The 26,325-nt window shown below is 37.0% G+C and overlaps 1 protein-coding gene across 1 annotated transcript in view; it reads left to right on the top strand.

The window, feature by feature from the left end:
* LOC113943659 overlaps window positions 1-26,325 on the top strand; it is a 62,396-nt gene that overhangs the window by 10,402 nt on the left and 25,669 nt on the right. Inside the window, exons 9-13 of the mRNA XM_027635766.1 lie at window positions 8,840-9,036; window positions 11,260-11,324; window positions 11,550-11,656; window positions 15,416-15,527; window positions 20,107-20,206. Of these exons, the coding sequence (XP_027491567.1) occupies window positions 8,840-9,036; window positions 11,260-11,324; window positions 11,550-11,656; window positions 15,416-15,527; window positions 20,107-20,206 (581 nt within the window). The remainder of the gene's footprint in view (window positions 1-8,839; window positions 9,037-11,259; window positions 11,325-11,549; window positions 11,657-15,415; window positions 15,528-20,106; window positions 20,207-26,325) is intronic.

Genomic DNA, 26,325 nt, shown 5'->3' with positions numbered 1-26,325 from the left:
TATATTAAACTGTGAGCTACTGGAGTGTGAGTAGTTAATTTTACAGATGAGTATAATACATGGATATGCATAGCTAATACTTTTTTGTCTGTAAGAATCATAGAACTGTGTCTAAAACCATAGTAGACTTGTGACTTAGAGCTGACTAGTGCTCTATTAATATAGAAGTTTAGCACCTGATACCGCTCTGTTACCTTGTCCCCATCAAGCTGCGTGAATACTTTGGAACTGTACCTGATTTTATTTGTGCTAATATAACAGTTAGTTATTTACCTTCAGTTTAAATCTGGCAAAAATTTAATCATGGTACCTTAAAACTAATGGTTTTGTTTGCAAGTTCAAAGTCATAGACATTTAATTGATGAAATTCTTGAACTAAAACCATGTGACACATCAGTCTATATGATAAACTCCTAAAACTTGGCAAAACCAAAATAACATGCGAGCTTTGTTTTTACATTTGGAGATGCAGAGTGGAGATCCACTTCACTGACTGAAGTGGACTTGTGATCCAGCACTTCCATTTAGGATATGGGAGGAAGGAAGGAGGGGAGGAAATCAGTTGTTTGAATAATTTGTTTCCTAATAAATAAGTGCTTACTGTATTTAGGCCCAAATGTGTGAAGGGGAGATATTATGAAAGCTTTTGGGCTGCAGAAAAATGGAGTTTCCATTTGCTAGTTTAGTAGTAACCTGTTGACCCCTTAAGGTAAAGAAACTTGGTGACTTGGGATTTTTGTTATTTAAGCAATCTGAATCTGTTTTCAATGTATGCACATAATTCATTCATAATAATATACAATAATATGGTAACTCGTAGTCTCAGTAATGACTAAAACATGTCATACCTGCTGCCACCAACACTAATTATTTTGCCAGTAAGTCAGCAGAGCTCTGACCGTTTACAGAAATTACTTGACTATGTCTGTTAATGATTTCTTCCTCATTCATGAAAAACGACATTTTTAGCAGTCTCCTGAAAGTCAATGTGCGTAATATAGATCTCAATAAATTATAGTGTCTTTGATACATAATGTTAAATACAAACCAGCCCAACAAAGTTAGCAAGTGGGAGGGGGAAGAAGCCAAATTAAATCTGTGTGTTTGTCGTTAATGTACCTTTCACATACAGATTTCTCACTGCCATAAACATGTTCCTGCAGCCAAGACCATTCACCATTCAGGTCTTGCAAGCGTGTCCCGGACCTTTACTGGAGCTTCAGAAAACCTGTCCCATGCACATACTGTTCTCTGGTGACTGAACACTGGAGGGCAGCCTCTCTCCTCCTCAACCCTACTGCAGAGGGTGGGTTTGGGTCATTTCTTTGACTGTCCTTGTTTGTTTTTTTTTTTTCCTCCCCAAGAATAGTAATCCATGTGGCTCTTCTGTCTTTAACTGCTGAAGGGGGCTTAAGTGTACTGCTAAGAAGGACTGATGGGCATGATTTTTTCCTAACTTGTAAACGTAAAATCAAAGAATTTATCATGTTTCAGTCTTAAAAACCTTATCTGTGTGTTGTTTATGCATATGCAAAATAATTAACAAATAAACAAGAGCACTTTAATCTTAATAAAGGCAAGCAAGTTAGAGCTTATATTCTGTGTGTATGCTATCATGTCTTGATGTGTATTGAGGTACTGGATTGGACCCACTTCATTCATACAACATAGTTTTTTAGTTGGTGGGGTTTTTAGTGTTTTCTGTGGGTGTTTTGTTTGTTTATTTTGAATTTTCTTGAAATGTTTGATGCAGATACTTCTGGGAACTCAATTCCACTGCAAAAGGGTGCCTTAAGGAATATTCATGTGTGTATATTGTGGCTATTTAATGGTTAGTTATTAAAACCTAAGCTGCTATTTCATTTTCTTTGTTGTGTCAGTAAAGTTTTTAATGTAAAACAAGTGAAGTGCATGTTCCAACTCATGACTCTCCAAGTTACTTTAGTTGATAGAAGCCAAATTTCTTTGATTTCTGTCTATTGACCTAAGGCACTTTCTTTAATTTTGCTGTGCGTTTCTCCTTGATGCATTTGACTTAAAGGCAGGAATCTTGAAGCTGTAAGGTTTTATCCAGTTTTCATGAAAACAGGCAGACAGGTAGAGGGGATAGGTGATGATTACTTTCCCAGTGAGAAGGTGGCTGCTTGACTTGCCTGTTGTGTGCATTCTCTGATGACAGAGAACGATGAGCAGAGACAGTGCAAGAAACCATTAGTTTACAGTCTATAGAAGTCTAATGTGCATTCTTAAATGCTGACTTTAAGTGTTATCAAAAAAGACACTTATTCCTTTCTTGTTATTTGTATGGTAATTTATGTCAGCAGATGGTCAGCAGAAGTGAAAATGCGTCACTGCTCCCTGTTTAATGTCTAACGCGTAACTGCAGGCCTGTCAGTCTCACTTCAGTGCCTGGTAAAGTTATGGAGAAGATTATCCTGAGAGGTGTTGAAAAATACCTGAAAGACAGCGCTGTCATCAGTCACAGCCAGCATGGTTTCATAAGAGAAAAGTCCCACTTATCAAACCTGATTTCCTTTTATGACAAGATAACTCACCTAGCTGATCAAGGGAAACCAGCTGATGTAATCTTTTTGAATTTCAGTAAAGCTTTCAATACTGTCTCTCACTGCATCCTTCTGGATAAAATGTCCAGCACAGCTGGATAAACCACCATCATGTCGTGGGTGAGCAGTTGGCTCACAGGTCAAGCACAGAGGGTAATAGTGAATGGGGGAACATCAGACTGGTGACCTGTCACTAGTGGGATTCCACAGGGCTCCATCTCAGGCCCTGTGCTCTTCAACATCTTCATAAATGATGTGGATGCAGGACAAAACTGGGAGGAGCTGTTGACCCCCTGGAAGGCAGGGAGGCCCTGCAGAGAGACCTTGACAAATGAGAGGACTGGGCAGTCACCAACCATATGAAGTTCAGCAAGGGAAAGTATCGGATTCTACACCTGGGACAGGGCAACTCTGATTGTATGGACAGACTGGGGAAATGAGATGCTGGAAAGCAGTGCCATGGAAAGGGACTTGGGGATCCTGGTTGATGACAAGTTCAACATGAGTCAGCAGTGCCCTGGCAGCCAGGAGGGCCAACCATGTCCTGGGGGCCATCAGACAAAGCATCACCAGCCAGTTGAGGGAGGGGATTGTCCTGCGCTAGTGCAGCCTCACCTTGAGTTCTGTGTGCAGTGTTGGTCACTGCAATATAAGAAGGATATTAAGCTATTAGAGAGCATCCAGAGGAGAGTAATGAAGATGCTTGTGGGTCCCTTCCAACTCAGCATATTCTGTGATTCTGTGATCCCAATGGGGAATTAATGCAATGTGTCAAAATGAACTGTATTGCCAAAATGATATTGATAATGCACAGCTCTGTTTAGTTTCATTTATCCCCAGACATTGATGCCTCTCACTATTATTTAGTGCCAATGGGTGATTAGTACATTGTTTTGTTTTGTTTTGAAATGCAGGAGAGAATAAACTAATGCTGATCAGTAGAGTAATCATTTTGAGGAGATGATAAACACTGACATTTTGTCCTAAGCCAAGAGTGTACAATGATTGAGACTGCATAATCTTCTGGCCTGGAATGACCAAAAGGGTAAGTCAATAGCTGTAGTCTCTTAAGGGCTGGATCCAGATTTTTTAATTTGGGACTAGAACAAAATCCAGCATGTGAGTCCCAATCAGCAATGTGGAATGCTTTTTTTCTCTGTACCACCACGTATTCCAGAGAGCTGAAAACACAGGCAGCCGGTCTGATTAGGCTGAAATTGTCTGGCCATTAAGTATTTAAATACAATACATAGTCTGAAATGCCCTAGTCATCATAGATAAGTGATGCAATCAGTAAGTTTTGCCTAAAGCAGAATTGCATGCTAGGAAACGTTTTGGTACCTACGTGTAAAGAGATGCTTATACCTTTACCCATAAGCTTGTGCTGATCTTGCCTGACGCTTTACCAGTTTTGAACTTCTTGTCAAAACACTGCTGGAAGTGGTAGGAGCTTCTCCTTTTTGCCTAATAACATTGTGGTTAAAATGCATACCCAGGCAGTTGAGAAGCTTGGCTTAGAGCTCTCTTCAGCATGACATTCATTGAGTCACGTCCCAGGAAACTGCATCAGTTGTAAAGCTAGAAGTTCATACCACAGCTTACATGGATTCTGGTTCGCTCCCATGTCACATACATTGCTGTGGCTTTTTTGTTTTCTTGCAGTAACTTCCCATGCAAGTAAATGCATTATACCAACAGTCCCATCTTCTGTTGCCATTAATCTCCTCAGTCTAGCAGTAGTGGCTAGAATGAGATACTTGAGGGATTTGACACTTTATGACCTGTCTCAAACAAGGTCTTTCCCCAAAGTACTGATCGTGGATTTTCCTTTTGTTGTAATGCAAATGGTGTAAGATGCACGGCAAAATAAGAAGGAAGGCTGTCTTCATGGCTCCACGGAGTTGAATAGTGAATTGTCCCAGAGTAGAGAGAGGGAGGATCTCTGCTTAGGCAATTCAAGTTATCACGTCATACATGCCCATACACTGTAACATTTCTGAGAGACAAAACTGAAAAAAACCATAGCATTTTACATGGAAAAAAATCAAAGTCATTGGCAGGCAGAGAACTGACAGGAGACTCAATTTCAGAGTCTTGATTGCTGTAAGAATAGGACAGCAGCTGTAGGTGGTTGATGAGGTTTCTGCAGTAGTAAAACCGGTTTTGTGACTTAGGTACCCCAGTGAGAACCTCCTTTAATACCCATCTAGCCCCAGTTTGAAGGGGTTTTCTGAGGCTTAAGCTTAGCTTAGTTTCATTCAGTGCTGTAGTTGACTAATGTGTGTAATTTAATTTATAAATATCAAACATGCAACCTGAAGTGGACCTTTTGGATTAAAGAATGATAGTTTTCACAAACTGATGTATAGTACTTCTGTATTTTAACTCTGTGTTGAAAGAACTGCTCAAAATATTCTAAAAGTACTACTTGATATTTATCTCTAGTATTACATTTTATTAATTACACAATCACATAATTTAATTAGAATTCATTTTAGTAGTTCCCTTTCAGAATTGTTAACACTGCTTGATCTTGCCTCGTCCTGCATAGGAATTTTGTCACTAAACTGATACAATTCTTTTGTTATTGAAAGGTGCCACTTAGACACTGTACTGCTTTGGATGCCATGACTGTAGTTGCTGCTGAAGTTCATAGTTCTGTGATTTAACTCCCCTGCTACACTACAAAATTAAAGCTTGACTGTGGGTTATGGGCAGCCTGAAGTTGGCAGATGTTATATGGTGTGTAGCCATTCAGCAAAACCTACTAGTCAAACAGGCAAAGAGTTACTGCTTTCACTGGAACTGCTGGTCAGGGTGATGGTGTGATCATGTGATGGTGTGGTATGTGCTAGAATACCTGGTTCAGGCAGCTACTGCTGCTAGAGAGCTCTTAATGCCAGGTTTAAATAGATGTCACTTGACCAAACCATGGCATAGGAGTGACAGACCAGTTTGTTTCCATGCTGAAAATTAATTTTAAGTAATGTCTTTTAGCAATTCACAAAATATGCTTTTCTCTTAAGCATACATATGTTAATGTGGATTATTACTGTCATCTGCTACGAGATAGTACTGGATATATGTATTTTTCCAGTCATCCAGTTAAAATACAGATAGAATCCAGGGGCTTCTTGCTCAAGTCATTGCATCTCTGTGTTGTGAATTCTTAAAAATTTCAGACCTGACATGACCTGGGAGAACACACATCTTCTGCAACTAACAGCATTCAGGAAAGTTCACTGGGTAGTGTTGTACCCCAAGGAGGAAACATCCCTCATGTTTATCTTTGACAAAGGCAGAAAGTCTTCCCTGATACTTTCATTGTGAAATAGAGTAACAATGAAAGAGATGACCAAATAAGTCACTGATTGTAGTGTTTTTTTCACTGACCTTTCTGGGTCATAAATTTCAGAATGGTTTAAATATAGCTAAAAGTTCTAATCATGCTAGGACATGCTAGTATCCTGTGTCATCATGCCTCTCCTAGGAAGACTTTAAGACTTTTATTTTTTCCCTTTGGTTTGGGTTTGGTGTTTGTTTTTTTTTGTTTGTTTGTAGGGTTTTTTTGTTTTGGTTTGGATTTTTTCAGGGTGGTATTTGTTTTTTGTCTGGGGGCTTTTAACACACAAAAAATGTCTTCTCCAGACAATTTTCTTACAAGCTTTGTATCAACACTTTGCTGCAAGTCCTAAGAATTGAGTGTCTGTTTTCATATAGCAAATAAATCTCAATGTCAGAGGCTATTTAGAAGCTGTTTGGGAAAGTACCTATATGACCTCCTTCCAGCTACTGTGGCAGTATAAAAAACTCCACATAAAGATCCTGTCTTTTGTGGTCCTAAGATAACAAGAAAATCTGAGTCTGTCCTTTTGCATACTGAGAGACTTGAATAATAGTGTTGTTTATACTGATACTGTTTATCTGCTGTCATCCATGTTTGGTCTGCTTTTAATGGCTAAAGTATTTACCAGATTTTAACCGTTTCAGGGGGTGAAATTTCTCCCTTTACCTCACTACAGTGTATTTGGGTTTTGTTTTTTAATGGCTTGGATCTTTTGAGAGTGTATCTTGGGCAGAATGAAGTTCAATCAGTGTCAGTAGAGTCCGTGGTCAGAGTAGGAAGTTGAGTGTCTACAGTCTAGTTCTTCCTTCCAAACAAAGATCACTCAGGAATAAGTGCAGGAATGTGTCATAAGACTTCATGTGCTGATGACTGAGATCAAAGTGGGCTGCAACAAGGATGCTGGTTGTCAGTGCAGTGAGACTGCACTGGGTGATCCGTCTTGAGGGAAGGGATATCTTTGGATAGGTGATTCGAATAAGCTGCTTGGAGCCTACTCACAAGACACCTGGTGCTGTTAACTTAAGACGGGACAGATAGATGGTAGGGTCAAAACACACAAGAATGGCACCAAGAGGGTAAAAGCATCTTAATTCTTGCCTTGTTCAGTCACTGATCCTGCTTTGTTACCCTGGACAAATCACGATGTTTCCTGTATGTGTCTCCTTACTTACAAAATTGGGATAATTACATACGTTAGTCTGTTACCCTACATTAATGTTCAAGATCAAGAATTGAGAGATTTTTTGGGTGTTGATTTTTTCTGTTACACTTGAAAATGTGGTATGTTATACTTGTTGCCATCATCTTTTCTCCCTCCTCTTCTCCTAGAAAAACCCCACTAGAATAACTTGTATAAAAAATTGTTGATTCCTTTCAATTCTTTGCATTCACCAGGGTGGGCTTTTTTTTTTTAGTTTCCCTACATCTCTTTGGTGGTTTAACTAGTTTCAAAGACCAGTCAATTGAAGTATAATCTTTACTGATTTGATGTGGGCTTTACTAGGTGTTTACCAGCTACCATACTTTTAAAGTTTTGTACGCTATAAGCGTTAAAGTTGCAGATCTCTGGTAACAGATCTTGTATCTTAATCCTTTTTTTAAATAATGGGGTTGTGTTTGAATATTCCCAATGATAAGGAATCTGCTCAAACTCCCATGAACTTTTACAAATGTCCTTTAAGAGTTCACTGGTTTCTTTGCTTACTTTCTTCCAAACTTTGTGGATTTATGTTAAACAAACTATGTTCATGTAACGTTTGCTGATAACGAATTTGGTTGTATGTTCAGCACATTGTTACCACCGGCAAATAATTAAATTCAGGGATAGACTGATTTTAAGTTTGTGTGAGAGACCTGAAGGTCACTGACTTCAATGAGTGTGGTGAACTTCACCACCTTTCATTATTAGGACCTTTTTAGAACAGTTTAACTTTGGCAAGGGTCTATATCTCCTTCTCTTCTAGTGTTCATTTTGTGTTTCTGGGACACATGTACAAATTTCAGACTTCCTGTGAGAGGGTTAGCCAGGTAACCTTTTTAGAAGAATATTAGCACTTATTTTAATTCTCAGGTACTTCTGAAAAGTTTTAAGTCCTTAATTTTGCTCAAATTCTCTGTAAATAAAATAAAAACCTTTTACCTAGAAAAGCAGATGTCTGCATCTCATCCATATAATCCCGAAAATTCTGCCCTGCTACTGTAATGACCAGCATGTGCCTTTTATTATGAGTTACTCAATTACTTTTTGTATATTAACGCTTGTGAGAATGTGACGGGGAAGAATATTGTAATTTATGAACATGTCTATAACTTTACTGCTTTTGTTTTTACCATACCTGTGATTAAAACTTTTCTGTGTATCGTTGATGTGAAATTGTCCTTAATATGTGTGATTATTCCTGTTTTCTACTTCCCTTCATCTCTGAGGCTTCCAGTACAGTTTGTTCTTCCTGCTTTTACCACCTTTTTACAAATCCAGAGTGCAGGATGTATTTACATGTCTTCACTTTCATGCTATGTGTGCTGCAGTAACCAAACAGGGCTACAATTAGCTATCATTGTTTTTCTTCTGAATTTACGTCTTTAATTATAGTCCTCTAATTCTTTCAACTTCTTTTTACTCAAACCATTTCTGTTAGTGTCCTTCTCCATTTCCCTCCTCACTTCCATGTTTGCTTTTGGTATCTGCTTTTATGTCTGCATTTCTTTGCCAGACAATAAACTGCATCTTCTTAATACTTTAGTCGAGCAGTTTGTCCAGTGCTTTTTCTTAGGTATGTTTCTGTAGAAACAACCAGATCTGTTAATTCTTGATACGTTTTCTTTAATTGGTCATTACTATAAAATTCTGGTGTGGTGTTAATAATTTTTCTTTCCACTTTTCCTTTGTATTTATAGGATTATTTTCTTAATGTTTTTCATGTTCTAGGCACAACATAGGCTTTCCCGTTGTAGAATGTTCCTCTGAAGGAGACTTTATTCTTTCCAAACCACCCGACACAGGGGGACTGATCTCTTTTGGCACTGTAGCTGAACAGTTGGTGTATGAATTGGGAAATCCTCAGCGCTATCTTTTACCAGATGTTACATGTGACTTTTCCCAAGTTTCGATCACTGAAATTCCAGGTTAGTCCTCTTACATGTAAAGAGATCTGTCCATGAATTGTGTTATCGAACTAAAGCAGCTACTTTAATTTCCATGTTGTCTCAGCATATTTTTTGTTAAATCAGTTCCTTAGAGTGTGATACTGTATTAAACTGATTTTTTTCAAGGACTTCTTCTAGAAATTCCTTTAGAAATTTTAAGCATACTCTTTTTTATCTTGCCGACTGACTAATTTATATCTTTGATCGCTGCTCCTTTTGTTTTACTTTTTAATGCATGCCCTGCACCTGCCAAGTCCTTAAACTGTGTATTCAACATGAACAGCACTGACACAGCTCCACTATGATTTCAGTATTTTTTAAACTGCAGCTCAATTTCTTTTCTCAAAGAAAAAAAAAAAAGAAGGTCGTGTACATGTTTTAACTTAGGACATTTTAAGTGTTAGTAACAATGGAAAGTCTTTCAAAGCACTACTTTGTAATGGTGTTTTTCTTAGACATTTAGGTGGATCATCTTAAGTGGTAGAAGCATGCTTAGGCACAGGATTGCCACCAGAAAAATCAGTGTTTGAAAAAGTCCATTTGCTATTCTGGAAACACTTAACAGCAGTAGACTAAAGGTGGATATAATATATGTTCAGGATTTAGCTTCAAAAGCAAAACAAACAAAAAACCCCCAGGCTTAAGAGATTTGAAGATCTGTAGTTTTGAGCAAGACTGTCATTTAAAGTTTGTTTTTTACTGCATCTATGTTATATCCTTTTTCATTCCAATGGAACCTATCTGTGACAGTATGCCGAGTGTCTTTATAAAGCTTAGAAAAATTGAAATCTCAAATTAAAAACTTACTGTGATAAAACTGAAAATGCTGTAACATAAAAAATATTTTAATAATAAAAATTCCGTAAAACAATACACTGAACCTTCTGCTCATGCAACATAACCAAATGGCAGTCTGATAAGGCCAGCTTGCTACTCTAAGCCCCCAGTCTTTTTTTTTTTTTTAAAAGAAACTCTAACCTTCGTATGAACTTTTAGCTTGCAAATGACCTGATATGACATGTTTGAACTTAAAATGAACTTTCACATGAACTTTCAGTTAGCCCTCTTAGAAATATAACAGATGGAAAATGGGCAGATTTCTTAAATATTTCAGTTTGAAGTGCTTTGACACGTACACCAGTAAAAACAGGCAAGCTATCTACTTTTGCTGTTTACGTTGCCAGTTTTATTATGCTGCTGCATTACTTGCAGTGTTTGAACTGAGAGGTGCCTTTGTGGTTTTTTTGTCAATGGACGCTATGCATTTGTTTTGTGGGATTTTTTTTCTTTGTATTACTCCTTTACCTGAAACATGAAACTCTTCCAGATCTTCACCCTGACTGTATTCAGACAGTTAAATTAACCTCATGTCAGTCTTGCAGAGTGATGATTTTATTTGAGTGATGTGTAAAATTTGTACTCGTCACATTTTGAGTATATTTTGATCTAGTCTTTTCAGAGTATTTGTATAAAGCTTTGAACTGCTTCTTAAATGTTTGCTAGCACAGGTTAGGTACAGATGAACTGTAGTATAATTCTCTGGTATGAGGTGCTGATCCTGCACCGCTGATTTTAAAGGAGTGCACCTATTGATTTTCTCTAGTTCAAACTTGACCTGATGCCAAAGCAGCAATTTTCTTCTTTTGTTTTTTTTTTCTTGCACTAATACTCCTAATACTGAACATGATAGTTTCCCTGGAACATATATTCAGACTGTTCAGTTTCTGTTATTGACAAGAAAGCTAAAGTTAAGTTATCCCTTCATTACTAAGCTATGAGCAAATAAACTCTCATGGTTTCTCACCTTGTTTTGTTTCTTTAACAAGTGAGGGACTGCAGTCCACTCCAGCCAGCTACAGTAAATTGTATGTTCTCTGTGTGTGTGTGTAATAACTGGCTATTAGGAAATAACTATTGAGTCTGAAGTCCTAAGGCTGCTTTCTGTGTTAAGTATTTTTAAGTGTGTGAATAAACATTTCAGTCACCCTTTTAAAAGGCTCACGGAAGTCATAAATTTAGTCACCAGTTCACTGTTCTTTCTAAGGCAGGAAGGACTGTTTTGTGAGAGGTTCTCTCATCTGTGGCAGTACAGCTATCAACGATTTACTTTTTAATTAAGAGCACTTGATTAATATGTATCACAAAAGAATGTCTTTGAAGTTATATTGAAGAAGCTTAAATACTGATTTTTACCCGCTATAGGTTTTGATGGTGGAGCAGTGAAAGTTTGTGGAGCAAAAGGATCACCTCCGTCAACATTTTATAAGGTATTACCTCATACAGTGGAGTGTGAAATATCCTCATCTTCTCTGCCCCAAGAGTAAAAGAAAGAGGAGAAAAGTTAAAAAAGACAAACCTTATTTGATATATAAAAACTTGTTAATTTGTATAATGTTAATAAGTGTGTATTTGTATAGATAATAATTGCTTGAGAGCATTTATAGCATATCAGTACTGAATGGCATGTAATTTCATAATCCCTTTATTGTTAGGTAAATGCCACTTATCTTGATGGCTTCAGAGCTACTGCTGTCTGTCCAGTGGGAGGTCCAAAGGCAGTACAAAAAGGAAAACGCACTGCAGAAGGTATTCTGCAAAGGTTAGTATTTGAGTCTTGGAAAGGGATCTGGGTTTTAGTTGTTTTGTTGTTTTTTTTTTCAGAGATAATGAAAAAAAATAATGTTGCTATCATATGTCACAGTTCTAACCTTATAAGAACCCTTGAAGATTATAATCTTCCTATTTGGAGGACATTTCAAGACTTAAGTAGCCTGTTCAGGAAACCTGCTTTCAACATATAACTGCACTCATGTCAGTATATTTGGGCAAGGAGGGATTCCTCTTAAATATAATTCCATATGCTCTCAAGAGTATCTGAGCATTTATTCCAATAGCCCCAGTCTTTCTAGTTATGAGATAAATTTCCTTTTATATAAAACTTCCTGCCGTCCTGTTATAGACCCATGCAGCAACTACACTAGAATAGTCAGAAATACAGGGTTTACTGTGAACTTATAGTGACTGCTCATGTACCTGTGTGCAGCATTATGGTGAAGGAGTCATCGACTGACTTCCCTCAAGAGACATGACAGTTGAGAGCAGACTGATAGGGGGTGTGTAAACTGTGCAAATGCTAAAAGAGTATGTGTCCAAGAGCTGCTGAGAAAATCAAATGATGGAAAAAAACCTCCAGGAGGTGTTAGATACAAAGACTCAGGGACCCAGAACCTCTGAAAAGCAACCTTTCTGGAAGCTAGGTCATTATTTTAGAAAAAAAAATAGATTGGTGTATTTTCCCTTTCATATTTGCTCTTGCACATTATTTCAGACTGGACTACGTGAATCTTTTGCCTGATCGAAACAGCTTGTGGTGCTGCTGCCTCTCCGACCTCTAGAAAATTAATTCAGCCTGTTTACTGTGGTCTCCTGAGTAATCCTCAGAAGAAAGCTGATGTGAGGTAGTTGAAGGCTGGTTAACTGATTTGATAAGTAGTCTCTAGCCCATGAGGCATGCCTGTAGGCATGTTCTGTGTGTTAAAAATCACAATACACAAAAATATATTCTCCACCTCAAATGCAGTCTTAAACAGCTTGATTTGTGGAATTATGTGGCATGTTCAAAAGATTTGTGTATGTCAGCCCAGACAGAGAATAAGAATTATGCTGTTTGGATCCCTCTCGAAAGAATGCTCTACCAGCAGTGATATCTCTTTAGGAAATGTTGACTTCAGTTGTTTCACCAATTCCTGTTCATAGAATCATCAAGGTTGGAAGAGACCTTTAAGATCATCAAGTCCAACCATCAACCCAGGATGATGGGTGTAACCCCTAAACCAGTAAACCACATTGCTCAGTGCCAGATCCAGACACCTCTTAAACACCTTGAGGGATGGTGACTCCACCACCTCCCTGGGCAACCTATTTGAATGCCTGATCTCTCCAACAGTAAAAAATTTTTTCTAATATCTAATCTGAATCTCCCTGTCTCAACTTTAGGCCATTTCCTCTTGTCCTTTCACTGCAGTCGCAGCAGAAGTGACTGACCCACACCTCACTACTATGTCCTTTTGGGTAGTTGTAGAGGGTGATGAGGTCCCCCCTGAGCCTCCTCTTCTCCAGGCTAAACAAACTCAGCTCCCTCAGCTGTTCCTCATATTTTCTAGACCTACTATGAACCTTGTTGCCCTTCTCTGGACACTCTCCAGCACTTCAGCGTCATTTTTAAAAGCGAGGGACCCAGAACTAAACACAGTACTTGAGGTGCAGCCTCACCATGCCAAGTATAGGGGGATGATCACTTCCCTACTCCTGCTGCCTACACATCTAGATCCAAGCCAGGATGCCGTTGGCCTTCTTGGCCACCTGGGCACATGCTGGCTCGTGTTCAGCTGGTAGTCAGCCAACACCCCCAAGTCCCTTTCAACTGAACAGCTCTCAAACCATTTTCCCCCCAGCCTGTAGCACTGCGTGGGGTTGCTGCAACCCGAGTGCACGACCCAGCACTTCACTGAATGGGCATCATGCAGTTGTCCTTAGCCCATTTATAGTCTGTCCATGTCTCTCTGTTTCAAGAGAATATTCTAGTCAGCTTTCGGTCTGTTCTAGGTTAAATTCTGCCCAGTAGTCTAATGGCAATAAGTACAGAAGATGCACACAAATTTAATGTGCTTCATTTATACAGGTCAAATTAATTGTCAGCCTAAGACATTAAGCAGCTTTGGCAGCTTGTAATACACCTTCTTTCATTTCTGTTTTGCATGCTTCTCCTTTATTTATTTATTCATTATTGAAAGCAGGAGAGATTTGGCAATACGTGTGTGAAGAAGTCTTTTTGGAGTAGTCTCTGGTGTCCTTTTATTTTTGATGATTGTCTGTTGTGTTACCAACTCAAATGAAAGAGCTAAAAATTACCCACAGAATGTATTTTGAACTGTTATATCTCTGACTGTAACGTTTGTAGATAAATAATTTAAAATAACTTACTACAGGCACAGTTTGCAAATTAGTTACCTTAAATGAGTTATCTGTCTCTTTTCCTTTTTTCTCATCAAAATGAAAGGTGGCCTCATTTATAGTACAATGAACCACCTTCATCTGTTTACAGCAATTAGAAAATTATGTTTTGTATTTAACTCCTGTACATTGCTTCATTTTTTCAGGTGCCATGCTAATATTTATGACAAAAATGATATATTAGCAGTGTGTTTGAAATGTTTCACCAATGCAAACTATTTTTTTCATTAATTTTCATTAATTCCAGTGTTTCAAGTGATAAAATCTTTTTTCCATCTAGAAGGGTGCCAGACTAAGATTCTTAGGAAACCAGTTTAGGGTCTTCAGAATTTAACTGATTTTTTCCAGTCTGCAGCATGTTAACAAGTTGGACTATTTTTAACAGTTGGATGCTTCAAAACTTTTTTCTAACTTTTTTTACTGTGGGGTTTTTGTGTTGTGGTTTGTTTTGTTTTTTTTTCTTTTGGTCTTCATATGTGTTTTTTTTTTTTGTAAACTGTAGTCATTTTTGGTTTTAGTACTTGACAGTTGGGCTTTTTTTTCTGAGTTGTTGCAAGCAGTCTATTTATTTCAAATTTAGTATTTGTCAAACCCCAGTATTAATTCCTGTCTCTCTTAAAGCAGTGTTTGTTTTCGTGCTGTATAAAAAGGTAATGTTCATACTCTTTATTGTGATTGGACAGACTAGGTACTCAACACAATGTGCTTTGTAGTGGGAATATCTGTTTTATAAAAAGAGTTTGAGAGATTGCAGTGTCAGACTGGACAGGCACAAGTGATAAAAAAACATGCTCTTTAAAAACATTATCTGCTTTTTGGCATTTGAGTTGTATGTTCATTAATTCCAAGTAAACATGTTTTAGGCTTGAATAAGTGGTTCTCCTTCATTTGATTTCCCCCCCCACCTTCATCAGTGCCTGTGATGTAACAAGATTGTGTGTTGTGTTTATCTGTAGTTCATAATGCCTCATAGTAGAAACAGAGTTACAAACTGAATTAGCAGTGTGAAACCCAGGCAGATTGTATATACTCTAATGACATTTGAAGCTCTCTTTGTTTCAAAGATAACAGTAAGAACTGAAATACATTTATTTGTCTTTGCTTATCATCTTTCAAATAATTTGAATAAACAAAAGGCTCAGTTTGAAACCCAGGGATAAATTCATAGGCATGACTTCCTTGTCAGTAATCACTTGATTTGTAGTTTTCAGATATATTTGTTTAGTGTAAAGTATTCATGGTCCAGTTTACGTGACAGAGCTAACTTCTGTGGACCACACAGGGCTACTTCAGATAATTGTTTTGAGGCAGTTTACTAATGAAAAAAAAAAATCATTTGTTGCAGGACTCGTCTTATTTTCAGTCAGCTCGGTTATGAAGATTACAGTGCAGTTAACATACAGGTTTTAGGGTCTGAAGATACATATGGACCTCATGCTAGAAGGAGTATAGATGGCGTAAGTATTCAGTGGAGTGTTCTTAAACTTTTACTGACCTCTTTTAATCTTTCCACATTGTTATCTTTTCCACAACTTTAAAGGAAGTCACTATCATCTTGGGAATTTCACCCCTTCATGTTGCAAAGAATTCAGTGTCACTACTTAGTGTACAAAATTAACACTGGCAAGGTCTTTGCAGTATTGGGTCTTCCAGAGGCACTGATATAAAATCTTACAAAAGTGTTGTTGTAGTCCATTCTAATGTTGTTCATCTAAAGAAATGTCTTATAGTAAAGTTTTTATCGCATAGACTTAAATTGTGTTAGATGTAGTGCCAAAAGACCACATTATAAATATTGCAGAGTCAGGAAGGATCAGCATTATTGCCTGCACAACTTTAAAACCGCCTGTGAGTACTACTTGTGAAATAATCTTCACATACCTAATTCTGCATTGTATTTTGTGACTGAATAAATGCATATATAGGAATATGAATGATGGCTATAGCCACTACAGCTGTGATATCTGTGGTCTATTTTCCTAATCTGAGAGTATGAAAGTCCTTTTTAAAGGAAAAATGTAAATCTTGCCCTCACTTACATGCACTTTAAATATTTAGACAGCTGAATTTGTTCCAAAACAGTAGCATTTAATTCTTCTTTGTCAGTGGCAGTCTTGGAAAACTCTTAAGGTACACGTGGCAAAGCTCTAAGTTTGTTCTTAGGAGTGCTGACACTTAATAGCTGACAATTGGTGTTGTATGGGAAAAAAGAATGTGATCTGGAGAAGGACAGTGAACTTCTTACTAAAATTAAGTGTTCCTAGTAATTGCTCAAGTTATATCTGCAGCTATTCGTTTCAACGCTTGAGTTTCAGTTTCCTTCTGCGCAGCAACAGGAGTTGCTTCCCGAGGACTGAGGTTTATAATGTGGTCTTTTTCATTTTAGGATCATAAAGCCTGCAATTTTAAGTGTGTTACTGAGATTGCAGCATCAAAATTTTGAAACATGGGAACAGATGTCCCAGATGTTCAACTTGTCTGTGTTTTGTTCGTACCAACTTCTTATGATTATGCTTTGTAATATATTCTTTAATTAAATTGTTACATTGGAGGTTTTCTGTCATTGTATAGAGTGAATAATGAGTTGAAGAGCAATTTCTCCTTCCTGATTGTTGAGTTTGCCTTGCTTGCAGAAAATTGAAGAATTTTTTCCAATGAAATTGAGTATTTGTAGTATTTTCTGTATTTCCAACCTAAGCTCCTGGGTCTCATATTAAAAGTAAACACAGCGTTACTGCCATTGTATGTGCTTCTCATACATGCCTTAAGCAGGATGTGAGAGCTAAGGCTGAAATGCAGGAAGTCGCTCTATTGCCTTCCTGCTGCACTGTTCCTCCAGCTTTTTAGAAGAAACTAGCCAGAGGAGTTTTCATCTGGAAAGCAGACGTAGTAGCTTGAGAAAAAGGGTTGGGGATTGGGATTTGCTTTTCTATTTGAAATATAAAGTCATGGAATCCTAAGGAAAACATTTGCCCACTGGGGCTTCGGGTAGGAATAATGTGGTCCCTTAAACACTCTTTCCTACCATGTCTTTCCATGCAAAATTAGACATGGTTATTTGGGTTACAAATCACAGTGGTCTAAACTGGAGCCATATTATGCTAAGCAGAATATTAACACAAAAGGAAAACAGTTCCTGCCTTGAGGATTCTGCCATATAAATTTGAAGAGAAGCAAATATATAAGTGAATACCAAGACAGGGTAAGTTGAACAACATTTAGAACTCTGTGTAGACAGCTGGTTTGACTGGACTAATTCTCATGCCCATCTCTCAAACTAGTGCAGAGGTTTGTCTTTGCAGCTGTGAAGTCACTGTAAATGCCAGGCTTATATAGGCCTGTATACTGTAGTCTGAGCTGCTGTGTGGAGCATTGACTCTTCCTGCAAGCACGAAGTATCCTTGAGAAATAAAGGAGTACTTGCCCCCTTTCCTTTCTCAGACTTCTCTGCCTGTTTATGTGGTTGCTGCCTTTCACTCTGGTAGCTTGCTTTGTCAGCAGTAGTCCAACATGAGCAAGAAAGAGACCTGAATTGACACCATAGTAGTGTTTGAATTTTTTTTTTAATATCTCCTGTTCTGTCATTTTTTGCTGGGGGAAGGATTTCAGACAGGGACAAAGTGTCAGTGAGTTGTTTAGAAATACTAGATGTGTTTCATGTAAAAGATATCTATTAATAGTACATCGAGCATTAGAGTTTGCTACATAAAAACTGTATGTGCTTTGTTAGTTTTCTGCTAACCCTTTGTTAGCTGACGTACAACACATTGTTAAGACTTTGTTTTCTTATTTTTTATTTTAATTCTGATACTGGAGGATTAATGACTTTAAAATAGTTCATATATCTAGTTTTAATACTGGATTCAGCCACTGAAAACAGGATTCATCTTACTTTAATGGACCACTGTATGTTGCAACTGTGAGCAAGGAAGTAAACCTAGAACTTGAAATGAAATAGAAGCATGTGAATGCATGAGTGTGTTTTGTACAAGGGCATTTCCTTTTCATTATTATCTGTAGTAATTTAATGAATCATGTGATAGCTTTGGGAACAGTAAATGTTAAAATTACTCATTTGTTTGGTTCATTGCATGGCTGCATATTTTTTGTGTAGCAACTGTTTTTTTACAGCAGCTTAGTGAAATTTTCTTAAACTGGAATTTATTTTTTTTTTTCTAGAGATATTTCTTATCTCTGTTATCTTGGTCAGGACATCTCTTCCTATATTCATAGAAGGAAATTTTTATTCTTTGAGTGATACCTGATCTATATGATCAGAAATAATATAACCTTTTCTACCTTGGCTCTACTAAACTTTTATTTTAGGGTTTACCTACACAAGTATTGAAGTCATCTGATAGAAATGTGAATCAAGTTTGCAGGATTTCCAGTGTGAGAGTATTATGGCAGGTATTTTCCAGGCTGAGACCTTGGAGGCTGAGAAATGAACTGTGTGTGTCCTATGAGGATGTCTATTTAAGAGTACTTAAGAAAAAAGAAAGCAATTACGTTTTTCATTACCTCAGAGTACCTCTGTGTGGATATGCCACTAGAATTGGGAGTAGAGAAAAATATTCTTTCAGCTTCTTGAATACTTAGGAAAATTGGTTTAAACACACTAAAACAAGAAGGCCCCTCATTATCGAGTTTTAGCTGATCACAAGCTATAAAGTAGGAAGTTTTCCTCCCTTGGTATAACCTGACATAAGCGATCCTCTTTGTTGAGGGATTTTTGTCATGTATTTCAGTTGGAATAGGTTTAGTAGTCTGTTAACATAATGATCTCTTTGGGATATCAAAAGCTAACAAATAGAAAGAAATTAGTTAGACAGGGCATTTAAAGAGTTATGAAGTGCTCTAAGCTCTGTAGAATAACAAGAGAAAATAACTCCGCACAAACTTTCATGGGTTTTTTCATGCTTTTATGAAATACATCCTTTCCTGTTGACATGAGGAAGGACATAAACACTGGAAGAAATCTCCTAGTGTCTTGTAGTCACTTATCCTTTTTTGATTTTTATATTGATTTAAGTAAACCAAGAATTTCACATAAGGTTACCAAAGAACGTTTAGAAACTTCGTATTCATAAACAAAACAAGAGATGACTTCAGGAGAGAAGAAATACTCTGCTGCAGAACTCTGTACCTGAGTATTGCTGTGAGAAACTCCTGACCAGCAGATTTTGACATCTTGTGCAATCCCATTTCCTATGTACTTGCACTTGTGCTTTAAGGCAAGTAAGAGACATTCAGAAACAGAATTCTATTGTGGGCAGGTTTCATAGATTCAAAGGTGAACCAAAGGTGGTTCCTGCTGGTGATTGCAAATTCTTGAATAAATAGTCTTTGCCCTCAGTGAGACCTGATGTTCAGTCTAAGGCTTTTGCCAGTATATTGGTTCCAACGGTGGATCCTTCAGTGGCTGATAGTAGATTTTTAGAGAAGTAAAATCTTAAGCAAGAGACAGTGCTTATCTGTCTGCAAGGGCAGGTGTTTTAGTTGACTGTAGAGTTGGGAGCACAGTACTGGTTTGATTTACCTTTAGAGGGAGCATCTCCTCTTTTCTCTGAAATCCTGGTGGGTTTTACACGTTCTGTTCTCACATGTACGCCCCAAAGATTAGGTTTGAATTCTTTTCTGTGGACAGATCTGCTTCCTTCTTGATGCTGAGAGAAGCGCATCTGGCTCTCTAATTTGGCCCCAAAGTACTCTCAGTGCACTTAGAATAAGAGTAAAGTTTGTTTGCCAGTTCCACTGAGAGTGAAGCCAAGTATTTGGTATTGTTAGTTACAGTACTTAATTCTTGGAGAATGCTGGAGAAGAAGCACAGTGTCCTAGCAGTCTGAAATACCCAATAGTTGATTCTGTTGTAGCAAAATAAAGATAATGAAATATTATTAGCAAATTATAATGATGGTGGATGAAAAGTCGCTTAATGATTTATCTTGAATGCTGAGCTACAGTTATTTTTCAGTTTGGTAAATTTAACCAATATTCTACATCTAAGCTAATCTAATTTCAACCTTCTTGAAGCAGGGTCCTCGGGAAGCTGTTATTTGGCTTGCTGTACACCATAAACAAAAAGAAGCTGTAGAAATCTTCTCTAGAGAGATTGCACCAGCTGGAACTGGCATGGGTAAGTACTCATATTGTCTTCTAAGAATTTTAAAGTTACTTTTTTATTTAATTCTCTGAGCATGACTAGGACCCAAAGACTTAGTTCAGCTGTGTTCAGCTTAAAAGCTGTGTTCAGCTTCACTGTGTTGTGCATAATGAAATAATTTTTTTAAAGGGTACTTATGTTTGGTGTAGAGATGGGACCCACAGACATTAGCAAAATGATAAAATGAAAGTCCTGAGAGTTTGCCTTTTTGTTCCTCTGAGACTCTATCCTTCCATTGCTGCCACTGTTCCTTCCTGGTTTTTTTCCTTATTTGTCTTTGTTTTCCTACATGTGGTTGCACTGAGTGTTTTACTGTCTTCTACCATGTTACTGTAAGTTAGTGATGTTATTAGACTTCACTGGCAATAAACATTGAGTGTTAGTCAACTGGCAAAAATTTACCAGAGTGTCCAACTATAACATTGTAGTTTATGAAGATGTGGAGTTGGAGGGTTTTGAAGGTTCTCTTCAGTACTTTATTATCTGATGTTACTGCAAAGGATTTTTATTGATGCTACTGTACTTCTAGCCTGTTTAATGTGTAGCTGCTTGTATAAGTGCTGCATCTAATTCTTATTCATAGTGCATATTAACTACCCAACTTAAATTACCATCCTGCAGTTTTGTCTCACCTCAAATTATTCTGTCTTCAGTGTTTGATTTTGTATGAATTTGTGGTGTATTGCAATGATTAAAAGATTTATTTTTTAATTGACATATTAGTTAAAATACTGGGATTTAATTAAGTCCATCTTAGTCTTGAGGGTATATTTTAAAGTATTTGCATAAGTCACCTAATGTGAAGTGATCTGTACTTCTACTGCTTACCTAATGTTTGTTCCAAAAAAATTCACGTTTGTTCTTTGTAAATGTCATTGGATTCTCTAAATTTTCTGGGGGGATTTACTGTTTGATTATTTTGAGCAAACTTTTTTTTTCTGTTCTCTTCACGAGTCCCTTAAGTGTCACCACTGTATCCATCTCAGTTCTAAGTAGCTCATTCATATGTTGTGATTTGGTGCTTACGTTGTGGATGCTAATCTGACTTTTATTGTCCATTTAAAATGAATTTAAATTTCCTTATTTTGAGTACTAGAGCTCAGATATTTTGCAAAGGCTTCTGCATATCTTGATGAAAACTATACCTAGGATTTATATAGGTCTTCAAAACTAAATTCCATGAGCTTAACCTGCAACTCTGAACTTCCATAGCAAATCTAGAATCCTGATTAATGAAGGAGTGGTTAGGTGTTGCCTTGCAGTTAAGGAACTAGTCTTTTTTTTTCAGTGGATTAAAAATTACTTAGAAGTGTGTGCATTCTGTGTTTTAGTCTTTACAACAGTAGCAGAGAACAGTAAATGAAGGATGGTTTGTTGGTTTTTTTAAAAGTTGTGTTTATAGTGACAAGGTCAGTGCATGGTCATCTTTTTTTTTTTTTTTATCCCTACAATATAGAGTATGTATTGCAAATATTCATTGAGGTAATATTTTTAAATTTTGCAATTCTGAAGGCTGATTAGCGGGTGAGCATGTAGCATAGATATATATTGCTTCTAAAGACTTGAGGTTTTAGCTAATGAATGAAAAATGGTATTTTCATCGTTGGACCAAACTGTCATTTCTATAATTAGTTAGGGATTCGTAACTGAAGTAGTTTTTTCTTTACTGAATCAGTAAAGAAAAAATTACTATGAAAGTAAAAATCTGTTCTTACTATTTATTCTATATATGCGTAGACAATTCCCTAGAAAACATCATTTTGGATGAAGTAAAGCTGGGTGGATTTTAAAATAATTGCTTATTTGTCTGATCCAAAGCTAATGGACCTGTACTTGTCTCTCTATCTTTGCTTCTTCTTTTATAAAGTGACTGCTACATATAGAAACCACTTTTGAAGTCTGAAAGTGTTAGGTTTACTAAGGGTTCAGTTTTTTCCTTTTACTGCTGATCTTGGCAGAATGAAAAAAGTGGAAAATCTGCACTACATGGATTGGGTGGAGTATATACAGTATGGAAATTTCGTTACCATAGTATGTGAACATCTGTGCCTTAAGGTGACTGGCAGACTTTCAGTTCATATTATCAGGGCTTTTGTGATGAAATAATGCATTCCTGTGTAGAGTGGGGTTAGGCAGTCTATGTGGATGGTGGTAGGGATGCTAGTTTTGTTTCCTAAGGGAATAGCTTAAGCTTTTTAGAACATCCTGTAGCAGATATTCTCAAAAAAAAATTGAAATCTGTTTCAGTTATAGAAGTGCTGCTAATGAGCAGCAATGGGAAAGAGGATATTTCTGGCATCATCTGGGGCATCTGGTGATAAACAGCACTTTTGCTTGCCAGGTACAGGACTGCAACAAGATTTTTGGCCTCCATGATATAAATAACTAGTGTCAGAGGGTATCAGAGCTGTTTACTGCTGTTTGTTGACATGCTTCTGAGTGCTTGAACAACCACATAGTCATTCTTTTTAATTTGTTGAAGATATATTGTGACTGCTTCATATGGTCACTTCTTTCAGTTGCTGTTGTGTGATGAATTTCTGCATTACCTGCACCGAATAAACTCTTCTGTATGCAGAGAAGGGTCAGATCTGGGATATGAATACTTAGTAGGCTACTTGTTGATGTGGAATATGCTTAAAGTAGTGATTATGAAGAGTCTTTTCTTTCTTCAGTGAGATTTAGGATTGTGAAACACTGCCAAACAGTAATTAGTGGTGTACTAATAACTGAATCAGCTTAACAATGGTTAGTTTCTGACAGTAGTGTAGATTTTCAGGACTTGCTGGGAAGAGCAGAACAAGGAATTCCTGATGCTTAATTGTCTTAAAACAGGCAGCTCCATAGACAAGACTTGAATAGATGGGTAAATGATCTTGGGAACAGAAGCCAGACCCAAGATTGTTGAGACTGTTGTTGTCCTAGGTGAATTATCTTATATGGATGGAGCATACCTATCAGATGTGGTTTTGCGCTTCCCATGTGGATCTGTGTGATGTAACCTTGTGTGGCTTTGTTCTGCCAAAATGGTGGCAGTTGTGGGGGTGCACACCAAGTGAGATTTTAAGCATGTGGCTTTTCCTGATGAAAATCCTTTAAACAATGAAGTCTTGTGTTTCAAGGATTGCCAGCTTGGTAATGCCCCTCCCAGCTCTCCTGCATTAGTTCACTTCCAGGAGGTGAGATAGTGACTGAGAGTCATGGCAAACAACCCTTTTCTTCTTATTTTGCTTATTATTTTAATGAAGAACTGAGAAAAAGCAGGAAGAAATTATAGATCCTTCATAATAGACAGCAGGGAGAAAGGAGTTGTTGTTGACTTGCAGGGTTATGTCACTTGATCTGAAACACTTGCATTATGTTATTTTTGGACATTTAAGAGTAACCTTTAAAAAACAAAGTACATTTACTAGATCCGTACCAGACAAAAAGGAAAAAAAAAAAAAGCTTTACCCGTCTGCTGGACCTGTATCTAGTGATTGCAAAATATTGTTTTTAACTCTATTCTTCTTTCACCTCAATAGCAGTTTGGTGTTTATTGCTCTAAGTGATGTGTGGACAGTTGTACAGATGATAATTTTCATACATAGTACCTTTCATCCAAGAACCTTTGGAAAGCTGTGTAAAGACAGTCAGCTAAGCTTTCTGTTTTCTAGTAACATTGGAAAGTATTTATCTGCTTTACAGATGGTTTCCTGAGATGGTGGAAGAAAGTATAATGACAAAAGAATGGGAATCAGAGTCCTTGGTTCTGCTTTCCCTGTAAGAAATGCTGAAGAGCAACTCCACCAGTCTTTAAGGGGACCAAACTGTCTAAAATTTTGGAATGAGTAGTAGAAGAGAAGAGTGATTGAGAAAGGATATTTGGTGGCTCAGAGTAAGGGTGGGGAGTCGCAAGAGATCCTACTGCAACTTTTGAGATGAAATCCAGGAGAACTGTCACTCTTAGTGTTTCATCAGATGGATTTAGCCTGCCAGTTACTACTTGTGAAGCCTTGGGGTAGAGTTGGTAGGTAGTTTTATTTTGGTAGTACCATAATATGAAAATTATAAATTGTTGGTAAAATAGGTATTAATTTCTTTTAAAGTCAGTACTAAAAGACTAGTTTTGGTTATTTTCACTTAGACTAAATTTAAAGCACTTGAGATAAAATGTTTTAGCTATTTGGCTGAAACTTTTTGAGGGAATTTTCAGTTACATGTTTTCAGACTTTGCAGAGAAGAACAGTAAGACAAAAAGAAATTCTTTTTCTTCCTATGATTAAAAAGCACAGTAATTTGTTGAGGAGTGATCTTCATAATGCTTCACTTCAGAGACTTAGAACTTTGGGTGTTAGGTCTTGAGTGTCAGAGATATGCTTTTTAGTGAATTTAAAGTCTTGATGTTAGTATTTATTAACTTCTGACTTACTTTGCAACATGATTTTTTGATAGGATACATTTTTTTTGTGCATTCATATATGTAAAGGATACTAAAACTTAGACCTCATAAAAGGAAAGTACTGTATAGCTTCTATAGCTTCTAGTCAGTTTAAGAGTGCTGATTCCTCCTTCTCCCCCCCTTCTTTCTCCACTTATGGTAGATCTTTACTTCTGGTAATCAGTAGAAAGACAACCATCTTCAAGGCATTGTGCCGATCTGGCATTCTCAATTTCTTATGAAATCTTATCCTCTGTGTAAAAAGAAGGAATGCCATTTATATGTTGGAATGGGCTGAAACCTGTGTGTTTGTGCTCTGCAATATAGACAGGGAGTTAGACCTGCAAGAGAGAATTTTGAGAAATTGCATCTCTTAATAAGAGGCTTCCATAATCAAGAGTGAAAGACTGAGATTTCATAGATATTCCCTAACATTTTTTTCTAATGCTTTTTAAATTTCCATCATTTTTGTTGAAGACCAGTGGGACACATGAGTGTACTTCCACAGAAATTGTTTTTAAGTATTATTGAAACTGCAGATGAGATTCTTAAGCTCAGAGAAGAATTTGAAGTTACTGTATGTAGACATGCCATAACTTAGAGAGCAATTTGTTGTTTATTTTCTGTTTGGAGTGGAAGACATTTACTGTAAACTTCAGTTGAGTATGGTATTTAGTTTACCAGTTCAAACACTTAATCATTTTACATTTGGATTATGTTCTTCTGATGAACTTAAAGGGATACAAATTATTTTAAAAAAAAGGCCAAACACACCTAATCCCATTTTTTTTTTTTTTACAATTAGCAACTGAGTTTGTTAAACTTTCAATTGATAAAATCATGCTTTCTGTTTAGTCCTCAGTAGTCTGAAAGTTGATAATAGCCAGGGGTTTTTTTAAGAGCATCCAGTAAGTTTGTTTGGTTTTAAGCATGTATGGTCTCCTGAAAAAAACAAAAAAAAAACCCAAAAAAACCAAACCAAACCCACAAAAAAACCCCAAACAAACAACAACAACAAAAAAAACCAACACAAAAAAAAACCCCAAAAAAACCAAACCGAAACAAACCCAACAAAAAACAAACAAAAAAACCCCCAAAACAACCAAAGCTTTAAATGTGAACTGTTTAGTCCCAATAGTGGGGTATTCACAGTTTTTCTCCTGTTAAATAAAGTGACCTTTCCTAAACTTGGCATTGAAGAATCCTAGACACATAGACTCAGATTTTTAAATCTGTAATAACCTATGGGAGTTCAGTGCAATTCTGCATTGTCCTGTCTATAGAAATTTACCCTCACTTCATAAAAACTAGCAAACACAGACCAGGCTTATATTACTTGGTGAAAATGTCTTCATTTTATACAGTAGAGTCAGCTAAGTGGTTAGAATTTAAATAATTTGTGTTGATTTAGTGTATTCATTTTGTCTTCTTTAATTCAGATATTTAATTCTGAATGAAGTGCAGTGTAGAAGAGGCTCAAGAAGAGCCTTACTGTGGGAAACTGGCATTTATAGTTTAACAGGGGTTCAGTAGCTAAGAAATGTTTTGCTAATAGCTGAAATCATGCGCTGACCCTTATTTCACATTAAAATGACCGGAGTTTGACACTAAGATGACAGCTGGTTAATACAACTTGAGATTTTAAAGTGCTTGAGTATATGTAAATATTATG

Source organism: Corapipo altera, unplaced genomic scaffold (assembly GCF_003945725.1).
Source record: "Corapipo altera isolate COAL_440 unplaced genomic scaffold, ASM394572v1 22b, whole genome shotgun sequence".
Classification (NCBI taxonomy): domain Eukaryota; kingdom Metazoa; phylum Chordata; class Aves; order Passeriformes; family Pipridae; genus Corapipo; species Corapipo altera.
This window is presented reverse-complemented; position numbering and strand designations above follow the sequence as displayed.